We start from the raw sequence: 20526 nt of genomic DNA on the forward strand, positions 1-20526 counted from the left end.
ATAAACAAACATAAAACAAAACAAAACAAACAAACAAACAAAAAACATACAGCAAAGACTTGTTTTTCCCTTCCAGTGCTAAAATCATTCTCCCAATTCAGGCAAAAACAGCAAATGCATTCTGTTAGAGGGAGGAGCTTGGTTCTCCATTCTGGTGTGATCCAAGAACAGCTGTTTTCCCTCCAGCTCTGAAAGAGGTGAAATGTGTTAAGCAATGCAAAAATTGTCTTCAAGCCCGCGCATATGTCTGCGCGTCTGTGTGTGGGAAGGGATGTGTCGGGTGTCAGCTCCGAGGGCAACGTGAATCAAATGAGAAAGGTGAGTAGTGTGTAGAAGGGGCGAAGAAATTGGATGGACGTTTCAGGAGAATTAACCACGCTGGATTCGTCTCCTCCATCAGGCACTCGAGAGTGGAAAGTAAATTCCATTTCGAGAATGAAAACCTTAAGACCGCTTGGTATCGACGGCTGGGGAATATTTATTCCATGTTCCACTGATGGGAAAAATCGGCGTCTGGCAACAGCTGATTGGTGGACAAGAAAATGGTGATAGTGGGGTGGGAAGAGGATTCGAAGAGGCTCCTTCCTGCCTCAACCTGTAACTCTTCCTTACTAGTCTCCTCTCCATCCGCGGACCTTTTCGGGCTCATCCGAGGTTAAGAGGTTACGAAAATCTGAGTGATATTTGAACAAAGGCATCCTTAACATCGTGTCCTACCACCGTTAATCAAAATTTCAGCGATCCGAGGGAAACGTGCTCTTGGTAGTACTGGTTGAGCACCTTTCCTGAGCTGCCTGCCTCCTTCAGTAGCCTCCCAAGAGGTTGGCTCTATCTTTGGTGGTCGATCCCTCAGACCTCCACTCCACTAGGGTGGCTCGGACAAGGGGGTCCCGTGAGGAACCAGAGGGAAGGGCGGAGACAGCGAAGGAGGGGGGATGGGAAAGACGGAGAAACATCAGCCTAAGCCTAACAGGTCCAGATCGCCACAAGAGTCCCCTTGATCCTGAACCTGGGGGTGAAGTGCAGAATACCCCACCTCCCCGCCCCCCAGGCCCAGGCTGGTGTCTGAAGTTGGAGGTAGAGCCTCCCCCCGCCCCCATCCCCATCCGAGTAGAGGAGTGAAATGCACGCGGCTGGGAAAGCAGAGAGCGCCGGGAGAGGGGCGGGGAGAGGAGCTGACAAATCAGCTGCGGGGGCGGTGAGCGGAGGAGAAGGAGGAGGAGAAAGAGGAAGAGGAGGAAGACCACGACGACGAGAAGGGGACCCGAGAGAGGGGGTGAGAGACCGAGCGCGGCAGCGTGGGGCGAGGTGTGTGCTGGCTTTAGAGCAGACCCGAGGACCGAGCCTGGCCCTTAGCATTCTTCGCGCTCTCTCCCTGCCTTCCCTTCCGACCCTCTGTCTCCTTCTCTCGGATCCAATTGTGCGGGGGACGGGGAGTGGCAATTCGACGACAGGTTCGTGGGTTTGCCTCCCACGCCCCCAGCCTCTCATCACCGGGTTGTGCTGACAGCAGTCTCCTCTGGGGACCATCCCTCTCCTGCTGCCGCCTCTTCCCTTCCTGTGCGCTTCTTATTCTCCCTCTTCCCATTTAAATAATATTTGGGAATTGTTTTTTTAAAAAAAAATTTTTTGTAAGGGGGTGGTTGAGAGGAATTGTAGTTGTGAGGATCAGAGGGACCCAGGTAAGTACCTATGGATCTAAACGGGCAGCTTTGGCAATACTGGAGGAAACCCGGGAGGAGAGGAGTCGTGGGCTTCTGGGAGGGAGGTTGTTGCTGCAATAAGGACCTGCTGTGTCGAGTCTCTCGGAGGTGGGTGCTTATCTCTTCAGTGAGCTTGAGGAAAGTAAGTTGGTTGACCTGGCTTTCCTCTGGCATCCGATATTCCGTTCTTCTCGTCCCCAAAGGCTGAGAGGTTACGCTGCTTCTCCGGGATACGCTTTTCCCTGGGGAAACGCGAGAATGCTAGGTGGAGCGTGAGCAGCCAACTTTTATTTCTCTTTTACCTTACATCCCCCAGTCCGCCCTCTGCGTTTTCTCGATGAAGTAAGCAAGCTGTGTTTGGCAGATCATTAAATGGAAGTGCTGGGAGGGCAGGTCAGCAGGTGGTAAGGGGTTAACAGGTGCGGGCGCCGGGTGGGTAGCGAATTCACGCGCGCGGAGAACGCCCCCTCGGGTGGCTGGCGCGAGTCAGGAGACTGCTCCCGGCTGTGCACAGGCGCCTGCTCGGAGTAGATAGCTGGGGGCGGGGGTGGCTGGTCGCGTGGATTAGGGCCGGTGCGTGTGGGCTCGAGCTTGAGCCACACCCAGAGTGAGTAGTTCTCTTCCCGCCCCTCTTGGTGATCAGCCAGTTAGCCCTCTTCTGGGATTCATTTATAAGACTGTCCCTGACCCCATGCCTCCAGCTCCCTTTCTTTCCCTGTGATCTTTTAAACGTACTTCTAACTTACCTTGTCACCGTTTGGACTCTGGGAAGTTGAAAGAGGGGTCCATCTTTTCATGTAACTACCCTTCGAAGATACAGTAAGCACAACTCAGATGATTCATCTTAATCCACGTTTAGGCAGTTAGACTTTTACTAGCCAAGATGGATGAGGGATGCTAAATTTTTAATGCAAAACCTAAAAAAAGAAAAAGGCTTTTTTTTTTTTTTGGTCCAGTGGTTGAAATAAGAGTCTAAAAAGAGTCTCGCACTTTTGGGAGTTGTACTGATCTTTCAGTGGTTTTTATCTTGGGTGGTTCTAATTTTATTTTATTCTACCCAAAAGTTGTTATTTATTTATTTATTTATTTATTTATATTTATTATGTTATGTTAGTCACCATACAGTACATCATTAGTTTCTGATGTAAAAGTTCTCATTGAAATTATATTTTGTGTTCTCCAGTGTGGTGTAAAGGAATTCATTAGCCATGGATGTATTCATGAAAGGGCTTTCAAAGGCCAAGGAGGGAGTCGTGGCTGCTGCTGAAAAAACCAAACAGGGTGTGGCAGAAGCAGCAGGAAAGACAAAAGAAGGTGTTCTCTATGTAGGTAGGTAAGCCCCCCATGGCATCTTGATATTTATTTATGATTGATGGGTTAGGATGATTGATGCTCTAAATGCTGGTATTTCTTGATTCATTTTTGCATCATCACTTGTCAAAAGGATAAACTGAGTCAGAGGACTGTGTGGGTAGGTAAATGTGTATATTTGAGCTAATAGTAAAAAGTGAGGATAATCTTTTGTTTTTTTCAGAATATTTAATTTTTCAGTAATACTTTGGACTTTTTAAATGAATGCTTCTGTGCATAAGGGACTATAATTCATAAAAAAGTTTTTAAAACTCAGTCTCCAAAAATAATTAAGAATATTTTTAGGAATCGAAGTCATTCATGGGCCTTTGATTTTTTTTTTAATCATCGTGAATAATATTAGCAAATTTTAGTGTATTCATATTTTAAAATAAGACTTAAATATGGCCCTGGGATATGTAAAAAAAGACCTATTGTGGCCCTAAAAAGGAGAGGACAGAAAAGTCTTTGGTAGAGTTCATCCTTGTGACCACTTGGTAAACTGAAGACTAATTGCTCGAAAAAGTGCTTGAAGGCTGTTGCTAATATCTCAGAGATATATATAATTCATTTATCAAATGACACACATACTAAATAATGAGATTGATGCTTATCTTTTTTACTTGTTCCTAAATTGCCACTTTGTAGTATTCATGCAGATCCTGACGCTCTTTTTCTTACCTTGAACTGTGCTAGGTTGGGTGTTACTTTACAATTCACTTCAAAGTCTTTGGGGAAGGAATAGACACATACATAGACAAACCCTCATCCACAGAGACACATGCATACACTCACCCTCTGCCCATTCTGCCTCTCCTCTTTCTCTTCTGCTGCTCTGAGCTCTTGCACATTCTCTGGTGGCAGCAGGATGAGCAGGAAGATGGAGGATGAACTTGTTGGGTGGCATAAGGCACTACGCCTCTGTCTGTGGGTGGAAAGACAGCTACACTGCCTCTCCAACATGGATGCACTGAAAAAGAGTTAGACTTGGAATAATTTTTATGAATACCTCTCATATTTTTTTCTCATTGCTCATGGGCTCTATATTGGCTGAGTTTGCTACAAATCTTAAGTTAAATTATTCTTTCTCTTAAGACATATCTTCAGAAAATCATTGAATTAAAGAGTGTCACAAGAGGAAAAAATGACGAGTTAATTTCAAGTGTTTTTTTGAAGTGTGAGTTACATCTTTTTTAGAGGGAATTTGGAATACTGCATCAGTGATGTGCAGATAATTGATATCTTTATACTTGTCCTCAGTTTTCTAAGTTGTGCAAGTGTGTGCTTGCAACTATTCTTTGATTTCCATTATTTTATAATTTAGTAACTTTAAAGATTTTTTTTAGGATGCTAATATTTGTTCTATTAGTTGGTACTGAGTCCAGAAACTATTGAATATTAATTTAATACATTCCTGTTTTCTATGTAATAAACAGGTTTTGTCATCTGGAAAACTTTTTGTTTTCATTGTCAACTATGTGTTTAGGCAAATAGAATGATTTTATTCTTTTGATATTCTGTTATTTGCTATTATATAAAATCATAATTTGTTTACATGTCACATGTATTTTTAGATCATCTTCAATATATATTGTGGTATTTTTTTTAAATTTTATTATGTTATGTTAATCACCATACTTACATCATTAGTTTTTGATGTAGTGTTTCATGATTCATTGTTTGCATATAACACCCAGTGCTCCATTCAATACGTGCCCTCTTTAATAACATGGTATATCACGGTATTTAACACATAGTGCATTCTATAAATTATTTATTGGTTGTGTTCTGAAGGATAGTTAAAATTCGAACTCAGACGCAGGGTTTAGGATGAAAACTGACCATGAGAAAGAGAGAATATATAGATCAGGAGTTGATAAACTTTTTCTGTAAAGCGCTAGACAATAAATATTTTAGGCCATAAGATCTCTGTGTCAATTAATCATCTCTGCGGTTGTGGTGTGAAAGCAGCCATAGACAATAATTAGCTGTGATCCAATAAAACCTTAGTTACCCGAAACAGGTGGTGAGTTGATTTGGCCTATAGGCTGCAGTTTGCTGACTCCTGGAAAAGTAAAGAGAACATAGACTTGACGTCACACAAACTTAAATTCTAGTCCAGGCTACATCATTTATTGCTTTTAGAATACTATAAAAGTTACTTAACATCTATGAGCTTTACTTCCTTCATTTGTAAAAATAAGATTTAGATAAATGCAATTACCTTGCAGAGTTTTTGTGAGAATGTCATAATAAAACATGTGAGTAATAAAGCACACTTTTAAAAAAATTAAAGACTTTTATTTTTTGTAGCAGTTTAGGTTCACAGCAAAATTGAGAGGCAAATAACAGAGGTTTCTCATGTACCCCCTGCCTCCACACATGCATGGCTTCCCCCACGATCTACATCCCCCACCAGAGTGGTACATTTATTAAAATTAATGAACCTACATTGACACATCATATTCACCCAAAACCCATAGTTGAAGTTTCACTCCTCGTATTATACATTCTCTGCATTTGGACAGATATATAATGAAGTGTATCCATCATTATAGTATCATGTAGATATTTTTGATGTCCTAAAATTGTTGGTACATCACTTATTCATTTCCCTACACCAACCCCTGGCAACCACTGATCTTTTTTTACTACCGCCATAATTTTGCCATTTCCAGAATGTCATATACCTGGAATCATACACTATGCAGACTTTTAAGATTGGCTTCTTTCAGTTAGTAATATGCATTTTAGGTTCTTCCATGTCTTTTCATGACTTGATAGCTCATTTCTTTTTAGTACTAAATACTAATTCCATTGTCTGGATGTACCACAGTTATCCATTCACCTACTGAGGGACATCTTGGCTTCTTCCAAATTTTGGCAATTGTGAATTAAACTGCTATAAACATTCATGTGCAGGCTTTTGAATGGGCATAAGCTTTCAGCTCCTTTTGGTAAATACCAAAGATCACTATTGCAGGATCATATGGTAAGGATATGTTTAGTTTTATAAGGAACTGACAAACTGTCTTCCAAAGTGGCTGGACCATTTTGTATCCCACCAGTAATAATGAATAACAGTTCTTGTTGCTTCACATCCTTGTTGGCATTTGGAGTTTCAATATTCTAGATTTTGATCATTCTAACAGGTATGTTGTGGTAACTGATAGTTTTAATTTACATTTCCCAGATGACATATGTGGAGCATCTTTTCATAAGCTTATTTGTCATCTATATATCTTCTTTGGTGAGGTATCTGTTAAGGTATTTGGCCTGTTTTTTAATCTGGTTGTTTTCTTATTGTTGAGTTTTAAGAGTCCTCTGTATATTTTGGATAATAGTTCCTTTTCAGACATATTTTCTGCAAATATTTTCTCTCAGTCTGTAGCTTTTTTCATTCTCCCCACTTCCTTTCATGGAGCAGAAATTTTTAATTTTAATGAAGTCCAGCTTGTTGATTCTTTATTTCATGGGTTGTGCTTTTGGTGTTATATCTAAAAGTCATTGCCATACCCAAGGCCATGTAGGTTTTCTCCTATGTTATTTGAGGAGTTTTATAGTTCTGTATTTTACATTTAGGTCTATTATCCCTATTGTGTTAATTTTTGTGAAGGGTTGTTGTCTCTTCTTCTCCTTCTCCTTCTTTCTTCTTGCATGTGGATGTCCAGTTGTTCCAGCACCATTTGTCAAAAAGACTGTCTTTGCTTTTTTGTATTGCTTTCACTCCTTTGTCAAAAATCAGTTGGCTATATTTGTGTGGTTCTATTTCTAGGCTCTCTATAATGTTCCTTTGATTTACTTGTCTATTCTCTTGCAATTATCACACTGTCTTGATTACTATAGCTTGATAATAAGTCTGAAAGGCAAGTAGTGTCAGACCTGTGATTTTATACTTCAATATTATTATGGCTATTCGCAGCTTTTTGCCTCTCCACATAGACTTAGAGTCTGTTTGTTGTTATTGACAAAATAACTTGCTGAGATTTTGATTAAGATTGCATTGAACTATAGATCAAGTTAAGAGCTGACATATTGACAGTATTGAGTCTTCCCATCCATGAACATAGAATATACCTCCTTTTATTTAGTTCTCTGCTTTTGTTCATTAGAGCGTTGTAGTTTTCCTCATATAGATGTTGGATATATTCTGTTAAATGTACACCTAAGTATTTTTTTTTTTTGGTGCTAATATAAATTTATTGTGTTTTAAATTTTAAATTCCATTTGTTCATTGCTTGTATATATGAAAGTGATTGACTTGTGTTTATTAACGTTGTAGCCAAGAGTCTTACAAAAATTAGTGGGTTTTTTTGTCATCATTGATTCTTTACAATTTTCTACATAGACATACAAGTCATCTGTGAATGAAGATCATTTTATTTATTCTTTCCCAACCTGTATACCTCTTATTTCCTTTTATTATCATATTGCACTGGCTAGGATTTCCAGTAGGATGCTTGCCTTGTTTCTGGTCTTAGTAGGAAAGCCCTAGTTTCTTGCTATGAAATATGATGTTATCTGTAGGTTTTTTTGTAAATATTCTTTATCAAGTTGAGGAAGTTCCCCTCTATTCCTAGTTTACCAGAAGTTTTTATCACAAATAGATGTTGCATTTTGTCAAATGTTTTTTCTGCATCTATTGATATGATCACATCATTTGTCTTTATCTTGTCAATGTGATGGATTACTTTAATTAATTTTTGAATAATGAACCAAACTTGCATACCTGGCATGAATTCCACTTGGTTATGAAGTATAATTCTTTTTATACATTGTTGGATTTGATTTGTTAATATTTTGTTGAGGATTTTGTAAAGCACACTTTTATATATAGGAGCCATGGTTATTATTATCAAATAAGCTGTCCAACAGAATAATTACTTTGCCAACATATTTTCTTTTTATCTTTTCATTCGTCATTACAAAACTCACAAATAACTGGGGTGAAAGATTGGAAGTGATTATAGAAAGTTTTCTAACTTCTATATGGCTGAAGATATTTAGCACACTGTTTTCTTAAACCTAATGAAAAAAGTAGTATCATTCCTTTATAATATTATATTTTGGGCAACTATCTTTTAACTAATTGAGGAACTACATAAGAATCAGTGTTATTTTATGATTTTTTTGTGATTTTTTATACAAATTTTCAATCTATATACTTCAATTTAATAAATAACAATTATCCCAATCAAATGGCTTAGAAATTATAAATTTAGAGTCCAATTGAAAAGCAAAACAATTTAGTTTTCTTTATATAATGCCAAGAATATTCCCTATGCTGTACTTTTCATCTCTGTGACTTATTTATTTTGTAATTACAAGGTTGTACTTCTTAATCCACTTCACCTATTTCACCCATCCCTCACCCACCTCCCCTCTGGCAACCACCAGTTCTCTGTTTTTATGTTTCTGTTATTTTTGTTTTTTTGTTTTGTTTTTTAGATTCCACATATAAGTGAAATAATATGGTACTTGTCTTTTTCCATCTGACTTATTTCACTTAACATAATACCCTCTATTGTCCATCCATGTTGTTGTTGCAGATGATAAATAAGATCTCATACTTTTTTATGGCTGAGTAATATTCCATTTGTGTACACACACACACCCCATATCTTCTTTATCCAGTCATCTATCATTGGACATTTATGTTGCTTTCATATCTTGGCTACTGTAAATAATGCTACAGTAAACATAGGAATACATATGTTTTTTTGAATTAGGTGTTTTCATTTTCTTCAGGTAAATACTCAATAGTAGAACTACTGGATCATATGGTATTTCTATTTTTAATTTTCTGAAGGACCTCCATACTGTTTTCCAGAGTAGTTACACCATTTTACATTCCCACCAACAGTTCATGAGGGTTCCCTTTTCTCCACATCCTCACCAACCCTTATTTCTTCCTTTTTGATACTCACCATTCTGACTGATGTGAGGTTATATTTCATTCTGGTTTTGATTTGCACTTATATGATGGTTAGTAATGTTGAGTATCTTTTCATGTGTCTGTTGGCTGTCTGTATATCTTCTTTTGAAAAATGACTCTTCAGGTTCTCTACCCATTTTTAAATTAGATTATTTGTTGTTTTTGGTGTTGAGTTGTATAAGTTCTTTATATGCTTTGGATATTAACCCCTTATCAAATATCTTATTTGCAGATATCCTCTCTCATTCACTAAGTTGTCTTTAATTTTGTTGATGGCTTCCTTTGCTGTGAAAAAGCTTTTTATTTTGGTGTAGTCCCAATAGTTTATTTTTGCTTTTTTTTTTTATTCTTATGTTAATCCCCATACATTACATCATTAGTTTTAGATAAAGTGTTCCATGATTCATTGTTTGTGCATAACACCCAGTGCTCCATGCAGAACGTGCCCTCCTCAATACCCACCACCAGGCTACCCCATCCTCCCACCCCCCTGCCCTCTAGAACCCTCAGTTTGTTTTTCAGAGTCCATCGTCTCTCATGGTTCGTCTACCCCTCCCGATTTCCCCCGCTTCATTCTTCCCCTCCTGCTATCTTCTTCTTCTTCTTTTTTTTCTTAACATATATTGCATTATTTGTTTCAGAGGTACAGATCTGAGATTCAACAGTCTTGCACAATTCACAGCGCTTATCAGAGCACATACCCTCCCCAGTGTCTTTGCTTTTATTTCCCATACCTCAGGAGACATGTGCATAAATATGTTGCTAAGATCAATGTCCAAGAGATTACTGCCTGTGTTTTCTTTTAGGAGTTTTATGGTTTCAGGTCTGACACTTCAGTCTTTACTAGTTTGAGTTAATTTTTGTGTGTGGTGTAAGAAAGTGTTTCACTCTTCTGCATGTAGCTGTGCAGTTTTCTTATCACCACTTGTTGAAGAGACTGTCTTCCCCATTGTATATTCATGCCTTCTTCATTGTAGGTTAATTGACCATATAAGAGTGGGTTTATTTCTGGGCAAAACCCATATTCTTAATTACAATGCTATCATTTATTATATGTTTTATTTTTATCAGAGGTCCTTAAATTATTCAAATGGAAACTTCTTAACTATATTTAAATTGTTTTATTAAACATAGATACTTTTCTTGACTGTTTAGTAAAAATGTAAATTTAAATATGCGTCCAAATTTCACTTAATGCCTTATTTATGTATTTTCATAAAAATATTTAGTGAACATTTTCAACATAGTCTTATATATTCATTTAGGTCATTTTATCAATCGTATTATTGAAATCGTGGATATGTGCTTCTAAATTTTAAATAAATTTGGATATTGAAGCCATCTAAGACCAGTGTTTTATAAATTTGACCCATGAATTAGAATTAGATCATGAGGGTTATTAGAAAATGCAAATATCTGTACCTGGTATTTCCTGAATATTTGAGGCTCTGACACAACAGTCAGCATTTTCAACCAGCGCTCCCACCTGACTGGTTCTGCTGCACTCTCCAGTTTAAGGACCCAGTTCTTAGAGATTATATAATTAATTCTATGTAGTCATCTTAGTGATGGGGAACCTGAGATTCCCTAATGCTTTTTTTCCTTTGTTTTAAAGTGTTTACTGTTATTTCTAACATGCTTAGGAAAGCTTTTTAAACCAGTGCATTTTTAAACTGAAGATTAGTACCTAGTTTAATCTCCAAATATAGATTTAAATATTTTCTCAGTTTTTATGCCCTCATTTCCTTATATTCTTCTATGTCTGATAGAAATAGATTATTTTACTTACAGGGTAGTTTTCAAATGAATCTCCAATCCACTGTTATTTTCTCCAAAAAAAAAAAAAAAATTTAATTAAAAAACTGGTGTAGAGGTGCCTGGGTGGCTAGGTTGATTAAGCATCTGACTTGATTTTGGCTCAGGTCATGATATCTGGGTCGTGAGATTGAGCCCCACATCGGGCTCTGCACTGGGCATGGAGCCTGCTTAAGATTCTCTCTTTCCCTCTCCCTCTAGCCCTCCCCCCAGCTCTCTCTTTTTCTCAAAAAAAAAAAAAAGACCCAACACAAAAAACAGCTAGTGTCACACTGAAAAATCCACCATCAGAGAGCTCATGAATAAAATTGTTAAACTTAGTTTTAATACATATTAATGAGCTATTTTTTTAAAAGCTGTATTCCTCCTAAAAGTTTGCTTGGCTTAGTGGAAAGCGTATAGGTTTAGGGTCATATCAATATGCTAATATTGATATCAATAGCTAGTTATTGCCTGTGTGACTTTAGGCAAATCATTTAACTTTGAATTGCAATTTCTTCAGCTATAAAGTGGGCATAATTCGCCTGTATTAAGTGGATTAAACAAGATTAAAATGCCTTTTACATAATAGGTGTTCAATGAATGTTAATTTCTTCTTTTTCTTCCCTTCTACTTGAGTTTCATGGGTTGACTAACCTCTCTGCTCTCCTGTACTTTAGTATAGCTTCTACAGTTCTGAACCTAAGATCATCTTCCCGCCCAGCCCCAGTGTTATCTCACCTTTTATTTTTCCCTCTGTAAGTTGATTATTGAAGAGATTGTCTTCCCTATTGTATATTCATGCCTCCTTCATTGTAGGTTAAGTGACCAAATAAGTGTGGGTTTATTTCTGGGCAAAATCCATTATTGAAGAGGGACACAAGGGGATAAAAAGTCCTCATTGGGAGGTGGAGCCACTGTGGAAAATGGTATGGAGGTCCCTCAAAAAGTTAAAAATAAATCTACCCTATGATCCAGCAATTGCACTACTGGCTAATTACTCAAAGAATACAAAAACACTAATTCAAAAGGATACATGCACCCCAATGTTTATAGCAGCTGTCAACACATGGAAATGTTGAATTACTATATTGCACACTTGAAACTAATAACACTCTGTTAACTAACTGGAATTAAAGTGAAAACTTAAAAAAATAACTCATCATTGTGGGTTAAAATTTTATTTTTTAATTTTTTAATTTTAATTTTAATTTTTTTTTAAGATTTTATTTATTTGACAGAGAGAGCGAGACAGCAAGAGAGGGAACACAAGCAGGGGGAGTGGGAGAGGGAGAAGCAGGCTTCCCGCTGAGCAGGGAGCCCGATGTGGGGCTCGATCCCAGGACCCTGGGATCATGACCTGAGCCGAAGGCAGACGCTTAATGACTGAGCCACCCAGGCGCCCCTGTGGGTTAAAATTTTAATTGGAAAGAACCTCCTGCTAGTTTTGCTTTCTTCTATTTGTTGTATGATTACTGGAATTCCTTGTTTTAGCTTTTATGCCCTCTAAGGATATTTTTCTATATGGGCTTCTAAAGATTGAGACTTTTTTTTATTAGTTGTATTTAAAACTAGCTAATCAGCAATATAAGGCCAGTTTGAGACTTATGTTTATGTTTTGAATTTGTTTTTATAGGCTCCAAAACCAAGGAAGGAGTGGTTCATGGTGTGACAACAGGTAAGCTCCATGGGGCCCATATCCAAGAATGATATGAAAATATCTAGTAAGCATTAATCATTGAGAATGTAATTGTAAACAGCCACTGTGTTCCTAGAGAAGTATTCTAAGGGAATATCAGCTTTGTTTAACTTTAATTCTTTATTAAATGGTTTAAGTAAGTAAATATTTATTATAGATAAATAAAACAATATATTCCACTATCAAGAATGATGCCTCTGAATTGACCGGATATGTTTAATTTATGGTTAATATCACATTTAAATATTCTGAAACATTGTGTCTTGGCAAACTGCTACCATAAATTACGTATAAGAATTGCCAGTTTTCAAAGGATTAATGTCAAATTTTCTGTACAGTATAATAAAGCATTCTGACATTAAACGATACTCAGTATAACATTTCCTTGATGATTCAGAAAACATTTTAAGAAACACCCTTGGAATGATCAGTGAAGTATTTATTGTATTTATATCTATTTGGCACGATTTTACCAAGAATTTGAATGGGTCTGTAAGAAGATTGCAATAAATTAATATCAAAAATGAAAATTATGGTGGTGATGATGAGGAGTATGTTAGAGACAGAAAAATGAAAGGAGAACCAAAATTTAATAATCTTAAGAGCCCACAGACTTGCCGTGATTCAGTTACATGTTGTATGTATTCCAAGCTGCTTGACAGATGGGGTAAAACAGGATATATAATCAGAAATATAATTCATATGATCAGATAGCAGTAAATGTAATAGTGTCTCAGAAAAATACCGTCTTCCTATTACTGAATTATAAAATGGAAATGGAGAAAATCAAATGGGAGTATTACTACAGTTTTGTGGTTGATACCGTAACACTGGAGCCAGACTTCCTTGGCTCAAATTTCTGCTTACCACTTACGAGCTATGTGATTTTCTGCAGGATTCATAATCTTTTTGTGATTTAGTTTCCTCATCTGTAAAAGAATAAAGAGACTTAAGGTGCACAAATACCTAGAATAATGAAATTACATAGTGTGTATTATACAGGTGTTATTTATCATAGTGAATAACACCTGTATAATACACACTAAATGTTGAACAACATTTTTACAGCTAGAGGAGAAAAATATTTCATGACTATTTTATATGCATATACTTTTGAAAATAAATGAGGGCGCAAAATGAAAATAGAACCTTTGAAACCGATTCTGCTAGAAGCTAGATTAAAGTATGCTGCCTGTATTTGCTCTGTTGCAATCCAATCAATACGTAATGCCCAGAACTAGGCAAGTACATGAACTGTGTTGACTTCTAGGGACTGTTTATAAATATGATGTTATTAAGCATGATTTGAATAAGACCTGGATAGCAGACAATTGGAGACTGTACTGTCTGAAGAGCCTAGCTAGATTAATGGTGTTCCATTTGATAGTCGAAGAATCCATGTGGCTTAGAAAGCGGATAAGCTTGTGGCCAGATTTAGAGTCTGTGGTAAAAATTAAAGAATACAACTAATAACATCACTGAATGAAGACTGTGGAGATGGACTGCAGGGCTAACCGTTAACAAAGTCAGAGTTTTCATCTTCTCCACAATGAGTTTGTGTGTGTGTGTGTGTGTGCACTACTGAAGTTTGTACAATAAGGCAGCATTTTGTTTTCTGAAGAACAGTAGCCTGTCACCTTATGTTTCCCTAGTTTAATAATATTGAGAAACTTTGTGTATCATGTCTTCTTTAGCATACTGAAGAATCTGAGATATTCCATAGTAAAGAGATTTTCATAATATGGTTTAATCCAGGACTTCTCAAATTTATTTGACCTTATTTCAGTAGTTACTAGGATTGAGTGAAACCAGTGTTCCAGAGAGCACCATGGAAAATGCTGCTAAGCAGCAAGACCATGACGATTTTGATGTGGGTAATATTTACAGCCATTGTACCAATCAACTACCCTGGCAATAGCAAAGTATCAAAAATGTCATAAGTAGCCTGACTATGAGAAATGCAATGGGATAAATCTGCTGTAAATACCATCCTTCTCCCATATTAGGCAATGAGTAGGATTATTTAACATAAAATTCCAAATTCCAAGTATAAGGATAAATAAGTTTAAGATAATTACCTCCATGGTTAAGGAGAAGAATGGTTATTATACTTGGTCTAAAATGTTTATTTAGTCTACATAATATAAGTGCTAAATAAATGTTATTATTGTAATTAGTCTTAAAGCAGGGAAGTGAGAAACTATTATACAGTCTATAACTTTATCCTCTAATGTCAAAAGAAAAATTTCTTCAAGATTCATCCCATTACTTATTTTTCAGAAATATAGACTTCAGTAAACTTAAGTTAGGCCAGGAGTTTTCTACCTAAAAAATTCCAAGAAAAAGAATTTCTCCCAGTTAGATAATCTCATGATAAAATCTAAAAATCTCTTCCTTACACCTTAGCTATTTGATCTCAGTTCATTATTGTTGCAGTTGTCAACTTAATGCTATGCTATAGAAAATGTTATAGAAAAATATGAGAGTGTATTTAATCTGGATGTACTGAATGGCATGTCTTTGAAGCTGCTTTAAAAAATAAATGTTCATAAAAGCTTATTTAATTTTTTTTCTCATGAAAGTATGGTATAAATAATTTCCTATTACTGGAGATTTTCTGAGTTTTGGTTCTTATAAACAGAAATTTGTTACATGATAATGAACACAACTAATTTCAACATGTTATAATTTATCAAAATGTTTTATAATATAAATTTATTTTCCTCAGATATATAATTTGTACAATTCAAAGCTAGATCTTCTTAATTTTATGATTGTGTTTAAGATCAAAGGTTAAATTTATTGTATCTATTTGAAAAGTTGGTGCCACATTTTCTTTCTGAAATTTTATTTTTGACTTCTAGCCAAATTAAATCTAATTATCAAAGTTAATGAATAAATTACAGAATACACAAAATTCCTTTTAATTCATTCAAAATAATTTATTGAGTATCTGCTGTGAAATAATATAAAGAAAAATAACAGGATCTCTGATTTTAATGAACTTTAAATAGGCTGGTGGGGGTGGAGAGACACACTGGGGAATGAATAATTCTGGCACGATGTAAACAGTTCCATAGCAGAGATGTATCTAAAATTTTATGAGCTCACAGAAGGAGAAACAGGACACTTGTTGGGAGGAAAGGTTTTTAATATAGAATTTGACATTTGAGGTGGATTTTAACAGCAGCTCGAATTTGCTGAGTAAACAGATAGATATCTGAGAAGGATCAAAGCTTCTGGCCAGACAGAGCTATATGAAAAAATTGAGAAAGACTGGCACATTTGGGGGAGAACATAAAATATTATACTATGATTAGTTGGGAGGAAAGTATCCTTTTTGATCCTGGTTATAAGGTCCTTTCCCTTAAAAATGAATATCATTTATTACATGAAAAATCTCACCAATTTGAATGTGTCTTATTTCCTTTTGTTTTGTCACCCTTTTGTTTGGCATGTCAATGAACAGAGAAATAGTGTAAAAGTCCTTAACAGGGGGCACAGGGCCTTAAGATGACTGGATAATCCACTAGGTAAACAGGTCCTACAGTACTCTTTTAAAATGTGTCTATCATTGCTACATGTACACTCTGTCATTTTGTAATATAACTAATTTACTTATTCTTACAATGATAAAACCTGATGAAATTATGATAAAGTACAAAGTGCATTTTACTGTGAAGTTTATGTGCATTAAAAATAAATTAATGTATATACATATACAAAGAATGGTCTAGATATTATAAAAATAACCTTTCGTGGCTGGTAGAAAAATAATCTGTAAAAAGATCAAAATTTATTCTTGTCTTTGAGATATTGTAACAATAAAAAGTTCATTTTTCAAGCAAAATTTTCTATTCATGTTCTTGGAAAAGAAAAAAAATGACAAGTTAAACCTCACAATTCACTATTTTTGAAGGATCAACATTCTGGAAATGTTTAAAAACATGAAATCTCCAGAACAGCTTCTCACTGGCATTTAAATTGAACTTTGCTTTGGGAATAGCCATTACGTGTTAGGAGGCATCAACTGTATCCCCAGAAGTGGCAAAAGGCAAATGTAAAGCAACACCTTCTGGGGACTCTTCCTGATTTTAGACTCTAGGGTCACTTCAGCTTCCCCACATTGCCCAGAACTAAAGAGTAAGTATCTGTCCTTACAGACCACCTTACTTCCCTGACCTGCTATCAAAATCCAGTTGCTTTGTCCACATTATTCAATCATTGGCCTTCTGCAATGGGTGACATGCGAGCTGTACTATAATCATGTGACTAGCATATAACATTTGCCAAGTTAACAGCTGACAGTGCAGCTCAGCCAATGCCTTGGGCTGGGGCTTATCTGGAGAGGATGTACGCAAGCATAAAGCATAACCAAAAACAAACAAAAAAAATTGTCTCTATTTGCTTAGGAGAGGGCCTGAGGAAAAATATCACTCAAAACCCCAAATTCCTGAAATCTGGGAAAAAAGCAGAAAAAAGAGTTTGTGAGGCAAAAAGGAAAGAAGGCTAACATTACATAGATGGACATAAGAGATGCAAGATATAGGCTTTATGAGTATAAATGTTATAAGGTTTTGATGAAGAGCGGTTGTTTTATTTCTCTATTGACCTTGAGTTATTAAAAGAGCAGAAGCTCTCTTTTGTTTTTCATAGAACTCTTCATTTAATTGAAGCAAACTTTTTTTATTGGAGTTTCTTTTATTTGGCAATTGCATGGAGGTAATAGAGAAAGATTAATTCAACAATTATATCAGATATAGTCTTGGAGAATTTTTGATATGAGATTAAGTCTGCTTCTAAATCTAATCCAAACTATTTACACTGTCTTCTCTAGATGTTTAACTTATTAAAAAAATCTACTGAATCACCATATTGTATTTTGTTTTGTAAAAAGAAATTGTAAGTTTGCTCAACAAACTTCATTTTTACACTTAATTCCTAGCTCTTTTGTTACCATTAAAATTGTTGAAAATCAACATTTTTATTAAAAACCCTGTTTCAACCACTTGACGTTTGATAAAAGGATCAAAGTTTCTTCATAACCATCCCTTAAGAGTAAGGGATGTTTGTTCGTTTTTTTGTCTTTTTCAGTTTTTATTTTAATTCCAGTTAGCAAGCATACAGTGTTACATTTGTGTCAGGTGTACAATATAGTGATTCAATAATGCTGTACATCACCTGGTGCTCACCATGGGTGCACTCCTTAATCCCCATCACCTATTGAACCCACCCCCTACCCCCCTCCCCTCCAATAACCATTAGTTTATGCTCTATAATTAAGAGTCTGTTTCTTCATTTGTCTCTCTCTCTTTTCTTTCCCTTTGCTCATTTGTTTCTTAAATTCTACATAGGAAAAAAAAATAAAAACATAAATTCCACATATGAGTGAAATCATATATTTGTCTTTCTCTGACTTATTTCACTTAGCATTATACTCTCTAGTTCCATCCATGTTGTTGCAAATGGCAAGATTTCATTCTTTTTTATGGCTGAATAATATTCCATTATATATATATATATATATATTAATTATATCTTTATCCATTCATCACTCAGTGGACACTTGGACTGCTTCCATTTCTTGGCTATTGTAAATAATGCTGCTATAAACTTCAGGGTGTGTGTATCCCTTTGAATTAGTGTTTTTGTATTCTTAGAGTAAATACTCAGTAGTGTGATTGCTGGATCATAGGGTATTTCTATTTTTAACTTTCTGAGGGACCTCCATACTGTTTTCCACAGTGTTTGTACCAGTTTGCATTCCCAGCAACAGTGAACAAGTGTTCCTTTTAGTCCATATCCTCGCCAACACTTGTTTCTTGTGTTGTTGATTTTAGCCAGTCTGACAGGTGTGAGGTGATATCTCATTGTAGTTTTGATTTGCCCTTCCCTGATGGTAAGTGATGATGAATATCTTTTCATGTGTATTACCCTTTGGATGTCTTCTTTGGTGAAATGTCTGTTCATGTCTTCTGCCCATTTTTCAGTTGTATTATTTGGTTTTTGGGTGTTCAGGTTTGTAAGTTCTTTATATATTTTGGATGCTAACCCTTTATCGGATACCTACGCAACCATAGGTTGCCTTTTAGTTTTGTTGATTGTTTCCTTTGCTGGGCAGAAGCTTTTTATTTTGATCTAGTCTGAATAATTTATTTTTGCTTTTATTTCTCTTGCCTCAGGAGACAAATCTAGAAAAAAGTTGCTATGGCCAATGCCAAAGAAATTATTGCCTGTGTTCTTTTCTAGGATTTTTATGGTTTCAGGTCTCACATTTAGGTTTTTAATCCATTTTGACTTTATTTTTGTGAATGATGTAAGAAACTGGTCCAATTTCATTCTTTTGCATGTAGTTATCCAGTTTTCCCAACAGCATTTGTTGAAGACACTGTCTTTTTCACACTGGATATTCTTTCCTACTTTGTCAAAGATTAATTGACCATATAGTTGTGGGTTTATTTCTGGGCTTTTAATTCTGTTCTGTTGATCTATGTGTCTATTTTTTGTGCCAGTACCATACTGTTTTGATCACTACAGCTTTGTAATATAACTTGAAGTCTAGAACTATGATGCCTCTAGCCTTGCATTTTCTTTTTCAAGTTTGCTCTGGCTATTTGAAGTCTTTTTCAAATTTTAGAATTGTTTGCTCTAGTTCTGTGAAAACTGCTGTTGATATTTTGATAAGGATTGCATCAAATGTGTAGATTGTTTTGGGTAGTACAGACATTTTAACAATATTTGTTAAATCCAGACCATAAGCATGGAAAGTCTTTCCATTTCTTTGTGTTGTTTTCACTTTCTTTTATCAGTGTTTTATAGTTTTCAGAGTGCAGAGCTTCCACCTCTTTAGTTACATTTATTCCTACATATCTTCTTATTTTTGGTGCAATTGTAAATGAGATTGTTTTCTTAATTTCTCTCTCTGCCGCTTCATTATTGGTGTAGGAATGCAACAGGTTTCTGTAGATTGATTTTGTATCCTGTAACTTTATTGAATTTGTTTATCAATTCTAGTAGTTTTTTGGTGGCGTCTTTCAGGTTTTCTATATTTAGTATCATGTCATCTGTATTGTTCATTTCTGATGGTAACATGAGCAACTATGTGTTGTTAGTGTGACTCAGAAGGTGTAGTGAAAATGAATATGCTGGGTGAGATTAAAGAATTGATGTTGAAAATGAAATAAAGAAGTACATACCTGATACCATAATAATAGCTGCATCTGTAATCATTGCCTTCTCTAAACTTTCCTTAGTAAAATGTTAACCAAACCTCAGTCGCTCAAAGGTTCTATTTGTGATCATTACATCTGAAGCACGTTTTACTCTCTGCATGATTACAGCAACATATCTTAGCAAAGATTTAATGTTTGTCTAAACCATACTCACTTAAATATCTCTGAGGTTTTATTTCTTCTGACACTTCAGTTATTTATAGTACATGCAAATACAGGTCTTTAGAAGTTGACAGCTAGTGGAAGTGAAATTAGTTTCAGTCCCTGTTGTTCCACTGTCCCTTAATCTGTTGTTGTTCTGGATTTATCCCAGTGGCTGAGAAGACCAAAGAGCAAGTGACAAATGTTGGTGAGGCGGTGGTCACAGGGGTGACAGCAGTAGCACAGAAGACCGTGGAGGGAGCAGGGAGCATCGCAGCTGCCACTGGCTTTGGCAAAAAGGATCAGCTGGGCAAGGTATAGTTATATGCGTTCTATGTTACATTTGTAAAGTCTCGGGATCACAGCACATTGTCATGGAAGGCACTAGGCAGGAATAAGATGCTTACTTGGCGGAGGGCTGACGGACCCTCTTCTCAAAAAAAAAAAAAAAAAAAGGACTACTTTTATGTATGTATTCTTTTTTGGAGGTACTTACCCAGATAAGTGCTATGAAAATTGTACAGTGATTATGATTGTTTCATTTTCTTTTTTTTTTTTTTGACTATTATAAAAGTTTATTTAACGAAAAAGTTCAATATGAAAATGCACATGACCTGATTTTTATATTGTAGTAAAACAGGTACTATGGAGGGGACATGTGGAAGCAGTTGA

The 20526-nt window shown here is 35.9% G+C and overlaps 1 protein-coding gene across 6 annotated transcripts in view; it reads left to right on the top strand.

Moving 5' to 3' along the window:
* The first annotated feature begins 210 nt into the window (after nucleotides 1–210).
* Nucleotides 211–20526, top strand: part of SNCA (synuclein alpha) — a 146400-nt gene continuing 126084 nt past the window's right edge. The window contains exons 1-4 of one of the 6 annotated variants that reach the window (XM_031023868.2): nucleotides 211–318; nucleotides 2887–3032; nucleotides 12419–12460; nucleotides 20027–20169. In XM_031023868.2, the coding sequence (XP_030879728.1) occupies nucleotides 2912–3032; nucleotides 12419–12460; nucleotides 20027–20169 (306 nt within the window). In that variant the 5' untranslated portion in view covers nucleotides 211–318; nucleotides 2887–2911. The other 5 variants (XM_006727056.3, XM_006727054.3, XM_006727055.2 and 2 more) reach the window with 5 other exon arrangements.

The sequence above is a fragment of the Leptonychotes weddellii genome, chromosome 2 (genome assembly GCF_054177405.1).
Source record: "Leptonychotes weddellii isolate Sample4059 chromosome 2, ASM5417740v2, whole genome shotgun sequence".
Classification (NCBI taxonomy): domain Eukaryota; kingdom Metazoa; phylum Chordata; class Mammalia; order Carnivora; family Phocidae; genus Leptonychotes; species Leptonychotes weddellii.